The following is a 14,300-nucleotide window of genomic DNA, read 5'->3' as shown; positions in this document are numbered from 1 at the left end:
AAAAGATTTTTTTTTTCATTTTAGAAAAAGGACTTTCTACAAAAGGATCCTCACATGACACATGCTAAATTTCAAAGAAAACATCGAGTGCTGTCGAATTCTAACCCACCTAGCTAGCAAGAAGGCATAATACTTGATTCATTTATTTCCTGGAAAAAATGTTTCGAAGAACCTTTCTTGAGTTTCTCCCACGCAAATGTGGACCGAAACATCAAAAGAAACGTATACGCCCGATAAAAGAAAAAAGTCCCAACCAAAATAAAAATGAAAGATGGACAAAAAAACCTAAGAAAATAAATATATACCAAATAACTGTGCAGAAAAATGAACACTGATTTATTTGCAGGACAAATATTTTTGGTTCATAGATGCTTTGCTTCCTTTCTATTTCCTATGACTGAAACACCTTAACTCCTTAAGTTACAAATCTACAAGGCTTTTGATATCATATTCCTGATCCCATTCCTCTAGAAATTCACAGCTCTACTGCATTGGCTCTCTACACAAGACAGAATTTCTTCAATTTTGCTGAGCAGTCTCCACGAATAAGGGTTGCAGTATCCACAAAAGCTCGTATGTATTTCAGTTATAGGAGCTTCAGATTCTGCAACATTTCCGACAATGGAAAATGCCGATCAGAAACTTCTCAAGAAACGCCTGAGAACGCTGCCAAATCCAGCAATCAAATTTCTTCTCCAATATACAATGAAGCACTCGACATATCCGAACAATATAAGCAACCCATGATATATAAACCATGACCTAACACAGCTAGCTCCATTGCAATCCTTTACCGACAGTCCTAACCTGCACATATAATTAAAAAAATTGAAAAATTTAAAACTAATTATGAAACAAGTGACAATTAAGGCAATCAAATTGAAATTACCAAAAAAAGAATGGAGGACAATAATTGCGAAATGCAGGAAGTTGCAACACTAAACAAACAACTAAATTGCAGAGTGAGAAAGCAGAGAGTCCATCAGACAGATACCATCTTTCTGTACAACTGAAGCAGGAAAAATCATGGTTGCCTGTGATCACTCATTAACTCCACTCTACTATTATGGAGTATTAAAAAGTGTGGGAAATGTATGCAATCTGCAACGTGTCACTCTCCCCTCTTATAGCTCTCTACTTACATCATGGCATCATCGTCATAATAGGGGGTTTCGAACCCACTACCTCAACTCCTCAAGTGTGGAAAAAAGAGATTTATCCTCCACTCCTCACTCTTACTGCTTCTCTCATCAAAGAATTAGGATGATATCAATTTTAAACGGAAAGATAGTATAGCTACAATGATTTAAATGCATAATACTCCACATTGGATAAAAAACGGGGTCAGAGGGATAAAAAACTGCTAATTCATACAGAGCCAGCAAACCGGCCCAACCAGCAACCAGCGCTGTATGCATGATAAATTAGTTTTTCCTTTTCTAGTGACATCTTTCCACACCACATTGACACTAATAAACTGATAACAGCAAGTGTTCATCACTCGACAAATATAGGACAAAGAAGAACTGAGAGCATTTAGAACATTTTAAAATGATACCATAGTTAAATCAAGATTCAAAAAAATAATAATAATTTTTTAACCTACAAGCTAACTGAAAGCAGCAGACCCATACAGGCAAAAGCTGAACAAAGTAACCATGACACCTATCCTTTGAGCAGTAGTTAAATTAAAAGAGAACGCACCTTGTGGCTTTCAGTAAAGTCACCTTCCCTGCATCACACGATAATGAAGTACCAAATCCTCAGGTTTTTTCCAGACATAAGCTCGTACGGTCGCCAAACTCATATCAGGCAATAATACCTGAAATAGGCCATCCAATTTCAAGGCAAAAAGATAAATGTTCATGTTACCTCCATCAGTAGATTGATAAACAAAAAGCTCAACACCTATATTCAGATTCAAGTTCAACACAGACAGTGGCTAGTTTAAAATTAGTGAAGGCATAGTTATTAACCTACAACTACCTAAGATAAATTAAAATCCAATACCTTTCAGTAAAAAATTACTTCATGTGTTAAAAGTTAAAAGGTCACATCAATCCAGATCTAAGATTCAGACAAGTGGCCAGATACAAGAGAGTATACCACTATACCCTATAGAATATTTTTCCTTGTATTTAAATGTAGTACTAGATAAAATATAGAGGTAAGACCAATGATGGAATATGAAAAACTATGATTTGCTTAAAGCATTAACATGCCTGATTATTGCACAAGATTTCAATGGCAGGCTTTAGCCGCTGCCAAGGTCTCAAACCCGACCGAAGAGCATCTCCTCCAGTTGTTGAATGCTGCAAGGGTCCTCCAGCCAATCCGGGAGCAAATGTCCCATCTCCAGCCGCACCCTCCAATGATTTGTCGAGGACCATCTTTTCAACAACATAGTTGATAACCTACGAAATAAAAGTAGAGAAAGTAGATCCAAGACATCAGTAGATTTCAATTAAACCTTCAAGAAATCATATTAGCAAATACATCATCTTCGTGCATGCTATATATGGAATAAAAATAAAAATGATACTGATATTTTGGCATAACTTAAAGAAATAGGGAAACATTCAACATGATTAATGGAAGTAATATGTCCACAAGCTAACTAGGGCCTATTGCCTGCTGTTGGAGGGTTAAGAGAAGGTAACCCATATTTAGAGGGAAACATGAAAGCACTGAAATGAGCAGCTGAGACAAATTTGCTAGAAAACAATTTTTCAGATGATTAAACCATACAAGTGTACTTATCAGATTAGATATATCATGAGTTCCGATCAATCTTTTCAGAAAAAGGTGCTAAACTCTACTAGTAAAAGAGGAGCAGTATGTCAAATTTTGTATAAGCAGCTAACCTGACTTTGCATAATCATTCAAACAATAAACAGTGTGACTACTACCTTGGGTAAAACCATAGTGGTCACATAGGGTCCAAAAATACGCATGATGAATTCTGGCATTAATAGAGGCTTTAGATATGCAATTGAAGAAGAAGAGAAGTCTAGAAGCTGGAAGCCTTGTTCAAGTTGGTGGTTGCTTCTTATTCTTCAATTATGTTACTTTCTGATATGTTTTATTGGATTAATTGTTGGGTCTGATCTGGATTCACAAGTCGAAATCAGCAGAGAGAGCTAATAAAGTGCAAATTGCGCAATGATTATACTGCTTCCAGTTATATTCAACTGATATTGGAATTTGCTTTCTTCAGAGGTTATGTATTTCATTGATAGTAGGAGAGAGAAAGAAAGAATTCCAGAGTAACAGAAGTTAGTGGCTTTAAGTGGTTGCAGAAGCTCAATTATGGAGTCAGAAGGGAGCAAGGGAAGGAGCAAAATTTAGCAGTGCGCCAGATGTGGAGTCATAGGGTGGTATCTTGAGGTTTGAGAAAGAAGACTTTACCCGGGTGGACAGAAAATTAGCAGATGAAAGTAGGAGAGAAAAAATACAAAGACAAGCAAGAAGTGGAAAACGGACTACATTTCATTTTACTGTTTAATCAAATATAACAAAGTTCTATATTCAGTGTAAAAACAAAGCAAAACTTAATCTCAACAAAAAAAGATCTAGCAACTCAGCATGACACAAATATCAAAATACACACACTGCATGCTGTAACGAACAAGAAACGTCTTGATTCTTGACCAAAAAGACAGTAACACTGACCTTATGTATTCTTAATATACGAGGAGCACTCAACTTCCCCTGGGTCAAAATTTGGATAGTAGAGCCTTCACATGGATGCAAGTAAAAGCTACACCTGCAAATATACACCCCAATGCATCATCATCTGACTACAAGTAAGCTCTTACGGAACCAGGTGGCGCCCAAAAAAAATAGCAGAGTGCACTTTTGCTGTTGACAATTTGACACAAGGGAAAATGGGAAATGACAAGAGAGAGCCCAAAGCAGGCTTCTTATGGCTGAATGTATTTCTGGCTTCAAAAGAGGACACCTCTTTAGCATGCATAATCAGAAATTATATCTCAAATCTCATTACTTTCAGTGAACAAATCCAAAAGGCAGTAACAATACAGCGTACTGCAAACAGACAGCATATAGAACAAGCGTCTCCACCTCAACATAAACACCTAAGCTACTAGTTTGCAATACACTATAATGATTGATCAATTCACTAGATCTCCCAAAGACTAACCATGAAACAGAAGATAAACTGCTATAAGAGAAAGCCAATTAGTCAGAGCCCGGGCATATAACAGGTGAGTTGGGCAAGTTCTTTGAAGCCATAATTTAGCTCAGTCATATAATCATTTGCCATAACTAACAAACAAATTAGCAGGAAATTACTTGGTATTCTCTCTGGGAGGTAGACGATTATTCAGAACACAATCCATAACCCACCAGGGGAGATCCTTTTCATCTTCAGTACCATCCAGATCAGCTATCTTTTTCCTCCATGCACCCCCTTGAGAACCCTCGGTAATAATGGAAGGAGGATATACAGCAGAAAACTCAAATGGAGGATATATCATTGAATCATTTTCTGCACTACCATCAACCTCAATTCTTGAATGCGTTATGCTCCTGGCAGAGACATCTTTCACTGATTGAACTTCTCCATTTGCTGATGATTGAGATCCAGACCTTTGTTTTCTTTTTGCCAACCAATGAGCTAACAAGCCCTTAAGTGTTTCTCGAGCTAGATTAACCTGCAAATTGTCATTATCCAATTCTTAGCATCAATACAATACATAGAACATTACATGCTGACCACAAAGTTCTTCTATGCCAACAGTTGAAGAATCATCCTTTTGATGAGCAACATGTATATATTAGCAATCCCCAACAGTTGAGTTATGTTTTCCAATCCACAATAACATTACCCCAATGTTTGTTACTAGATTCCCATTAAAAGCAAGGTGTGGGGGGGGGGGGTGTCAAAAGTACACAGCCTTACCCTGCGGCAACAGATTGGATATGCTAATCACTTCAAGCCATTGAAAACAAAACCTCAATTAGACCAGTGAAATAGTATCAAAAAAAAAAAAAATTGTAAACAAAATAGGCTGTAACACTACAATAAATTTTTAAGCTGTTTTAATACCCTTGCATAAGTCCAAGATGAAGATCTATTATAGGATGCTAAATCATGAAAGCAAGGTCTTAGACTTAAAACCCATTATTGTAGTCATTACACTAAGGCAACTAAATGATGCCAAAGCCTTGATATCAAATGATGACGTTGGCTATATTGCCTATATGCACTGAAATTTTATCATATGTGGCTGTTCATAAAGATTATCTTGCTCAATTCAATTATATCTGGTGCTATATGCTTCTGCAAACCCATTATCTTCATATCATTGTTAGCTCCCTCCACCCATCCAAGTAATCTTCATGAATGTTTAGAGCCATTTATTTGTACAGGATATAGCAAAAAAATATCGCAAGAGATTGGTTTTGTTTGATCATCAAATTGTTTAGTTTAGGTCTTCACTGTGGATTAGCACACCAAATTACACCCTGGTTTTTGTGAAGTCTCTTTGACTTATCAATATCATATCAGCAAGCTACAGATAAACTAAAAGCCACATACAGTAAAAAGAAGTAAAGAACTCAATTCAAAGCTTCCCCTACATAGAATACACATTCTCTACCTGTGTGGCCATTACTAGGATAAAATTAATTCAACTTGTCATGATAATAAATGGAATATCTATCCTTATTATATATGGTAACACACGAGGGACACCAAAAAATAAAAATAAAATAAATATAAAAAATGAAAATAAAAAATAAGGAGATAACTATCTGTTTCATTTAAACGAAAAAGGGGGGAAAAAGAAAAAAGTACCACAAGTAAACTGAACAGCAGTTTTTTGAAAAAACAAAATGCAAAGACAGTTCTTCTATACAATTAACTTAATTTTCTATATGCTTTCGCACGCATTGCGTGCATATAAGGCTAGTCTATAATATGTCAACTCTAGATCTACGATAGTGTACATACCACTAAAAATTTGTGGAAAAGAGAGAGTAGCTGTACCTTATCATCCTCAGGTTTTCCAGCAATGTTCAGATCAGCAGAATACATCTCTGCTGAAAAGCATTGTGGTGTATCCAGATGGATAGACAAACTACCGAGCCTGGTATCTACGGTGAACCATGCAGGAATGCTCACCTACAGAATCAAAAGAAACACCATATAAAGAGAGAAGCAAAGCACAAATAAATTTAGGATCCAGCGGAACATTTAAACACTAACCATTTCAAATAACTCTTTCTTTTTCTCCTCAAATGATACCTGAAGCAATTAAAAAACCAAAACAAAGTATAGGGGTCGGTAATCCCTCAAAGATCATATAAAAGAAAAAATAGGACAGCAAAGAGTTCTTTTAGTTCTTTCAATGAGTAAGTCATGTGATGATATGCCAAGGGAACCTAAGTAACTAAGAAAGCTTTACAAAGTATCACAGTTTAACATAGCAGATATGAAGTCACATCACCTCGCCATAATCCTCAATTACAGTACCCCTCGTGATCTCCCATAGCTTCACACAGCCAGCTGTATCCTGCCATTCAAAATAGAGGAATATTAGCCTGCTCTAATGCTGTCACAAGCAGATTGTATCGATGATGAGGCATGCATAATCTCCAGATAAGAGGTATGATCATATACCTTGGTAAGCACATGCCTTCGATTATTCAATATATCATGCTGCACAATAGCTGGGATTCCAGGAACCTTAAGTGTTGGCTCCCGGTAAACTGGAACCTGGCAAGTATAAGCAGTGAGACAAGTAAAAGAAACCATTGTATTAAGAGAAAGGCTGACAATTGTACGGGTTAACAAAAATCTATTATATGTAAAAGATGAGGTATTACGTTGAACTTAATGCTGATGCAATTCGTTCACACATTCACAGAAACAAGCTAGAGATCCATCATCAAATCAGTAGAGGATAAGCTAGATGAAATAGAAAGCATCCAAGCCAGCATGAAGAAGTAACTAATGATTAAATTGACCTCAAATGGCAGTATGGCACATAGAGGAAAAATGAAAGTCTACCACATCATAACATGTTCATGAGGTCGGCATCTAACGTGTCTTGGCCATCCAATTATTCCATTTTTCAACACTCAGAAATTCTGAAACTCAAACTAATCATTAGCTTCAATTATTCTGCAAAATTTCCAAAAATTCTTAACAGGCTTAGCAATATGGTGAGCATTTAGGTCAACTCAAGGTAAACTTTACTCTTCTGATCCCAGTACAACCAGTCAATCAAGACCACATTAAAATTCTTTCCAATGTCAGAACAGGCCTGACATGTCAAGCTAGTCATAAAAAATTCAATTACAGCTAGTGGTAAATAGTAAAAAGGACTGTATCAACATAAATTAATAATTACTAGAGATATAGTGAGAAATGAAGAGAAGTACAAAAAGCATACAGGGGTAGATCCTTCGAGAGAAGCCCTGGCCCTTGAGAACGACAAGTTCCCAGCCAAGAAGGAACCTCCTCTTTGGAACATTTTCTGAGGATTGTGTCCTTCAGCAGGCCACCTATGCACCGAAGAATCTGTACTTGCAACCCATATGCTTTCATCATCGAGCCCCAATTGCAAAATTGGGTAATCTTCGGTAGAAAGCAGAATGCTCTCTCTAGTGGACAAGTCTGTTAAATATAGCTGTAACATAGAAAAGAAATAGCATATCAAACATATGAGAAGGCTTTCAAACAAAAAATAGACAGGGGTAACAAAGCTTGGCCAGTGAAGTAGGATAGTCAAATACTCACAGACTGATCTCTTCCACCACTGTACACATGGCTAAATGATGATGTGCTGGCAAGCGCCCAAACAGAATCTGTATGAACAGCATATGAATGCACGCAGCGCTGCTGACCAAGATCCCAGAGTCTACAAGTCAACATGGACAATAACCAACACAAAATAGAAAGTCACAACAATAACTTCTTAAGAACTTGGAAATTACAACTGACAGTTTCAATCCACAACTAAAACATAGGCTACATACGACAAGGCTTGTAAAGACTGAAACTCAAATTCAGCTACTAATAATCAATATACCACATGGAAAGCAGAAGGGTAAAAGGTGAAGGAGCTAAAGGGATAAAATATCGCTCACAAACTTATCACAAAAGGGTATATGACATCCCAGTTACTATCATATGGTCCTAGTAATCTAGTAAATAGTAATCCTGGTATAAGAAGTTGAGTCTTAAGGCTTTGTAGAGAGAGAGGGGTCACTCTAATTTCTCTAGTTGGGTCCTAAACGCATCCATTATCTCTCCACCCCTCCCCCAAGTCCGACAAGTATGCTACGTCCACACCCGATTCAAGTTGTGTTGATACGAGTAAAACTAGGTCAACTTATGAGTCCAAGTATCACAGGCTCGGAGTTTCCAGATGCATATTCTTTTTTGCACATACCACAAAAATGATGGTATTACTTTCAGCAAATTATCCTGAGTGTATAAGAAAACAAATTTTGTCCAGCAGCAAAAGAAAATATAACTATGGAACCGTACACCCACCATAAATCAAGGAAAAGATAAAAGAACTCCTATAACACAACAGATCGAAAAATGAACAAAATACAAATGCTTCTTGAGTGTCAATACGTAGAGAGGATAGATATAGTCAACAATATAATGCGTCCCAAAAATTAATTCTAGCTACACGAAATCATCATATCTTATCATTTTAAACTTATGGTCACTTTAATGTAATTATTTGGTTATTTTATGGGATCAAATATTAACGAGAATTATGCTTTAAAAATTAAATATCTTTTTCTGAAATACAAATAACTTATTACCATAGGCCCTTGGACCCTATTCTCAATAATTTTGAAAAAAAATTATCTTGCTTGGCACACTAAAGAAGATGATTTGGACATTGTGAGATTGGAATTGGCATATTGCTGCTGCAAAAGTGGTACATAAATGAAATCCAAACACACATGATACGTTAAAAAACAAGGGGCATGAGCATACCTGATCATAGAATCAGAAGAACCGGACAAACAGTACCTGCATAAACAAAGAAATACAAATTTATAAGGTTCGTAGTGATGAGGGAATAAATTCATTCATTAACTATAATAACCAATTTTCCATTCACAGCAATTTTGAAGACTTCCCTGAGAAGCATTGAAACAAAAAATATGCAACAACATCCAAAGTAAAAGACCTCCATAAGGAGAAAAAAGGACAGGTTTTTCCAAAACAAATTCCCTTTTTCAAAAAAAAAAAAAAAAAAAACTGAAGAGGGAATATATTTAACAACTAGAATAGAAATCAAGTGATTCCTAAAGTGTAAGAACCTCATATTTGCCATAAATGCCATCATATTTAAATGTTATCAAAATGTGAAGTTGAGCATACTGGATCTTCGTTAACTATATCAGTTCGAAAAGCCACAACTTTTTTAGCAATCAAATTGGCACAATGAGTTATGGTCAAAGATGAATCATGCAAAATATGGGTTCGCATCTACAGGCAGAAAGTAAAATATCAGAAGTGAAAATCCTGGAGGCAGTTAACAGACCTCCCCGTAGAATCCAAGAGTAAAGCCCTAACATTATCTGTGTGTCCCCTCAGCTTCATGGTCTTAGTACCAGATCTTGGATCCCAAACACGCACAACCTGTGTAAAAACATGATAGATTTAAAGGAAACCTGATATAGATGACATTGATAGATTGATGAATCAACAAAGTATTTGTCTTTTATTTTAATAGAAAAATTCAGAGAGAAAGTGCAGTATGTGACAGAGCTTCTAACATGACTAAACATCATGATGTCGATAGGAAAACAAGAGCATTAAAGCAGCTTCTTTTGAGATTTGAATGTGATCTTATACTCCGATGATTCAGCCTTTTAGTCTCTTCACCATAAAGTCTTCTACCAGACTTTCTACTTTCTAAGAAATTAACTATATATTATATTCATCCTGGATCATGCAGAGAGACAAAGTAAACAGTGAAACTAGCATAAGCATCAGCTTTACCTTTTCGGTTCCACCAGATACTAGTATGGTACCAACATCATTCATCGCTAATGCATACACCGACTCCTTGTGGCCTTTGGCAGCAGTAGGAATGTATCCATGATTTGGAGTAGAATGCAAAGAGATGCTATTACTGGAATTGATGGTACGTAAACTAGTGATTGGCACATTACTCCCGCCACCACTAATTCCATTCGGAGCCTCTTCCTCTGCACTGTCATTTGACTTAGAAACTGGAGCGACTGCAGCTTCAATATCCCAAACGAAGACCTCCCCACCGAGACCACCAGAGGCAACAATATTGCTCTAAAAAGCATGAATACTACTAGAGAATCAGGAAATGATAATCATAATATATGAAAGCCTGATGCCAATATGCCAATATGTCAATAAGTTTATATATTATTAAGTACTTATGTACATACGAGACAGGAAAAAAAAGAAATGACATTGAGTAATGGATGCAATTCTATTATCTGCAACATAATGAACAAAAAAAATACATTTTTTTCTGCTGCAGCAAGACAGGTAACATAATCTGAGTGCTGACGCAACGTCTTTGTGCAAACACCATCGGACAGGCAGTTCCATGTCTGCAGCATAATATCGAATACCAAAACATTAAGCCTCAGCTTTAAAATAAATAGATAAATAATAAATGCATTATATAATAATAAATAAAGAAGAAACAAGAACAACTTTGTTAAGTATGCCGAACCTTCAGAGCAGTGTCAGAAGAACATGACACAAGCGTGTGGTCACCAACAAGGACAGCATCATTCACCTGCACATACAAAAAAAACTATAAATTTGTGGAAGCCCGGCATATACAGGAAAGAAACTCCCACACAAGGGGAGAAAGAAAGTTGCATCATCCTGCTGATCTTTGCATTTTGTTTTCTCCCTAATAAGGTGCATCTCAAATTTAAAATTAATTCCTAAGATAGGAAAACATGAATATATAATAAATCAAAATGAGGTACTAACAGATCCAAGGGATTACAATAGAAATCAATTATCATAGAAAGAACAGTTAAAGAAGGTACCCAATCAACGTGAGATTCAAATGTAGCAGAGCAGCTAGCTGCTTCTTCATCTATAGTCCATCTCTTCAATGTTCCATCACGACTACCAGTAAACAAGTACTCACTCCTACCAGAACCATTTGACTTCAACACAGCCAAACAATTTACGCCAGCAGAATGCTATAAGGAAATGAGTAACGCAACACAACCCAGTTCAATACACAATCAATAATAGAAAGGATAAGCCATAAAAAGTATAACTTGACAAATTTCTTCAAAAAGAATGCATTAACTGGACACATTGGAGAAAAGCTATATTATAAAGAAAAATTCATCCCTTACAGAAGAAGAAAAGGAAATGCTTAGAGGAACATAACTCCATAGAAATCAAACTAAAAGGCTTAAAGAGCTCCAATCAAGTGTTACATAAGAAAGGGACAAGTCTTGAGAGTACAAAGGCCAACGACGATGAACCTTAGGGGAGATTATAGGGAAAAAAAACCTAGAAAGGCATCAGAAAAGACATGCAATAAAGCTCCTACCCTCCTTTCCAGCCACATCACACAGAACAGAAAACAGCCACAGAATCTCGTGCCCTACTGAATACTCTCCAGTACCTGTATTACCCGAAATTATTAGAAATGCACCTAAAGACCCACTACTGTACCACACAAACCGATCGACCTCCATTCCAAAATAACCATCTACATCTACAGAAGAAAATTGGCTCTGGAATCAATTTTCTAACTCTACATTAGATTAAATCTAACAAAAGAACTCATACTTGAAGCATTCCAGTTTTCTGGGAGACGGTATTTCGGACTGTGATGTGCAAAAGTATAAACAGAACAGTGTAGGCAGTATCTTTTTCCATGACCGAATGGCAGAAAGAGTAGACTTCCACAAGAAAGGAATTGAAGAATGTAAGATAGTACGATACAATACATTTCCAAAAATCAATATGATATACGCACCTTTGTGTCATCGGAAGCATTAAGAACATACGTCAATCTCTTCTCTTTACGAGGGCGATTTGAGCCAGATGTATTCCCTGCACTACCGACTCGATGCATCGCGGAGGTACCTAAGCAATATTTAGGGGTTATTAACTATTATATATATCATGAAGAAAAGACAAGTCTTAAATACTTGGGGGTTATTAACTATTATATATATCATGAAGAAAAGACTAGCCTTAAAAGTGAGAGGGGTCAAAACTCTATTTGTAGAAGCTTATTTGGCTCCCTAATTAGTAAGAAAATATCATGAATATTTCTCAGCCTAGTCATTACTAGAACAGTTATATAAAAGCACATTGCGAGCATTTTCTATATCAAATACCAATTGGGGGAAAACATAACTGAATGCTTATGTAGTATGCACACTCACTCCCCCATCATTCCTACATCTAGAGAAACTACAGTATATAATAGCAACAAATTACCATGAACACTACTTTATACAAATTATACAAACCAGCTCCTCAGCCTACATTGTTTACTCCTAATTTCCTAATATGTAGGGGGGGGGGGGGTCAGACCTTCCTGCGATCACAACAGCATTTAGAAAACCAAGGAAAGAAGATTAGGACCTACGGAGTCTTTCCTCCATATCTAATTTCATGATAATAAAAAGCAACCTTGTGCCATGTTCGGTTCGATGGATTAGGCACATTTACTGATTTACAGACTTAGCAACAGAGTCACCCAATCATGGCAATCAGCAGCACTCTATAAAGCCACACCAATTGCAAGAGTAAAACTCTATATGGACGCACAAAAGCCAGAAATCAAGGCTCTATCATGGTTCTAAATCTCAGACGAGCTCACCATCGCAGCAACAGTTGTATAAGCATGTAAATGCGGACGGTTTTCAGCTGTGGCACAATCACATCTCAGTCGCAGTCGTCGCTATGCAGCAGCCGAGATTTAGTAACCTCAAAAACCTTTATGCAATGGTCGCAAAATGCAGTGATGCGGCCAAGATTTAACACCATCTTGAATATAGTCAAAGCATATTTTACTAAATTATCTGACTGAACGGGGAAGAGCTTCTGCCATTCAACACTAAAATAGGTTTGATCACCTTAAGGAATGAATCGAACATTTGAATACTGATCTTCCGCAGTATCCACTGCTAGAAGGAGGCTGGGATACTACCCTTGGCCAGCTTTTTTTTGCCTTGCTCAAGTAAAACGACTTTACTTCGTACTTCCATACTAGGGCTAAGTTTCACTTTCTGAACAAGAACAAACCGACTACATTCTATACTCAATATCGAGACCAAGTTCCAATTGACAGAGGAAACAAAGATCCATTCCTATCTTCTACAAAGTCGTTGCTCCCCCCATGTATTCGGAATTTCGGACGAAATTTCACCATTTAATGGCAAACAGCATAAATAAAATTAAGCAATGCCAACACAACCAATGAACACACATTGGTAAAGTCTAACCACATTTCGAACTAAAATTACCATATAAATAACAAGTAAAACCCTTTCTATCACATATGAACGACTTCGTAGTCCAATTTCATCGTTAAAGAATTTCGACGGTCAAATCATCAAAATTACACTTTCCGGCCTACTATCAGCCTGAATTTAGTATTAAAACTACGGAAAACACAAATATGATCTCGAAATTATTTAAAAATAATCAAAGCTTTTCCGAGTTTCAATTCAAATTACACCACTAATAAACAAATTCCGATTGAATTGTAGATTGTTCTAGACATAAAAACCTAAACGAAATCAGAAGTAAAAACTTAAATCAAACCCCAATTTGTGGAGTTTTGAGATTTCAACGGAGAGAGAGAGGAGAAGAATTACCGGTAGCAGATCAGCAGAGCAGAGAATCGAGGAGAGAGAAAAAGTGGCGGAGAAGAGGTTGCGATGAAGGAGGCGACGAGGCGCGGGGATGAGGCGGCGACAGGGCGGCAGAGATAGTGGGGAGGAAGTGGGCAAGAGTTTTCGTTCCGAGGAGAGAGAGAGATATGTGATGAGAAAATTGAGAAGGATGCAGGATTGAGAAAGACCATGACACTAATTCATTCTTTCCTTCTTTATTTCTTTCCTCTTTTAGTTTACTAGTACTAGTATTATTTATTATTTATTTTGAGGGGGCGTTTGGTTTGGGGTTTTTAAGAAAGGGTAAGGGAAATAAATAGGTTGATTCTCTTATTTGTTGTTTGTTAGCATATTTTAATCATTCCCTTTACCCTTCTCTTTTCCCCAAACTCCTCTACTTCCACTACGTACCCACACCCCCCCCA

General features: G+C 36.8%; 1 protein-coding gene across 1 annotated transcript; it reads right to left on the bottom strand.

The window, feature by feature from the left end:
* Positions 1–286: 286 nt before the first annotated feature.
* Positions 287–14,086, bottom strand: LOC104890989 (uncharacterized). The gene is made up of 19 exons (XM_010676617.4): positions 13,858–14,086; positions 12,003–12,112; positions 11,050–11,208; positions 10,722–10,787; positions 10,507–10,596; positions 10,004–10,309; positions 9,543–9,640; positions 8,990–9,025; positions 7,769–7,889; positions 7,422–7,658; positions 6,647–6,742; positions 6,474–6,539; positions 6,233–6,271; positions 6,014–6,148; positions 4,315–4,676; positions 3,673–3,766; positions 2,223–2,414; positions 1,705–1,822; positions 287–807 (listed from the first exon to the last, which is right to left on the bottom strand). The coding sequence occupies exons 2-18, from the start codon at positions 12,099–12,101 to the stop codon at positions 1,724–1,726; spliced, it is 2,295 nt and encodes a 764-aa protein (XP_010674919.1). The 5' UTR covers positions 12,102–12,112; positions 13,858–14,086; the 3' UTR covers positions 287–807; positions 1,705–1,723.
* Positions 14,087–14,300: the final 214 nt, after the last annotated feature.

This window comes from Beta vulgaris, chromosome 4 (assembly GCF_026745355.1).
Source record: "Beta vulgaris subsp. vulgaris cultivar EL10 chromosome 4, EL10.2, whole genome shotgun sequence".
In the NCBI taxonomy this organism is placed as follows: domain Eukaryota; kingdom Viridiplantae; phylum Streptophyta; class Magnoliopsida; order Caryophyllales; family Amaranthaceae; genus Beta; species Beta vulgaris.
Note: the sequence above shows the minus strand (reverse complement) of the source record. Positions and strands in the feature narration are given on the sequence as shown.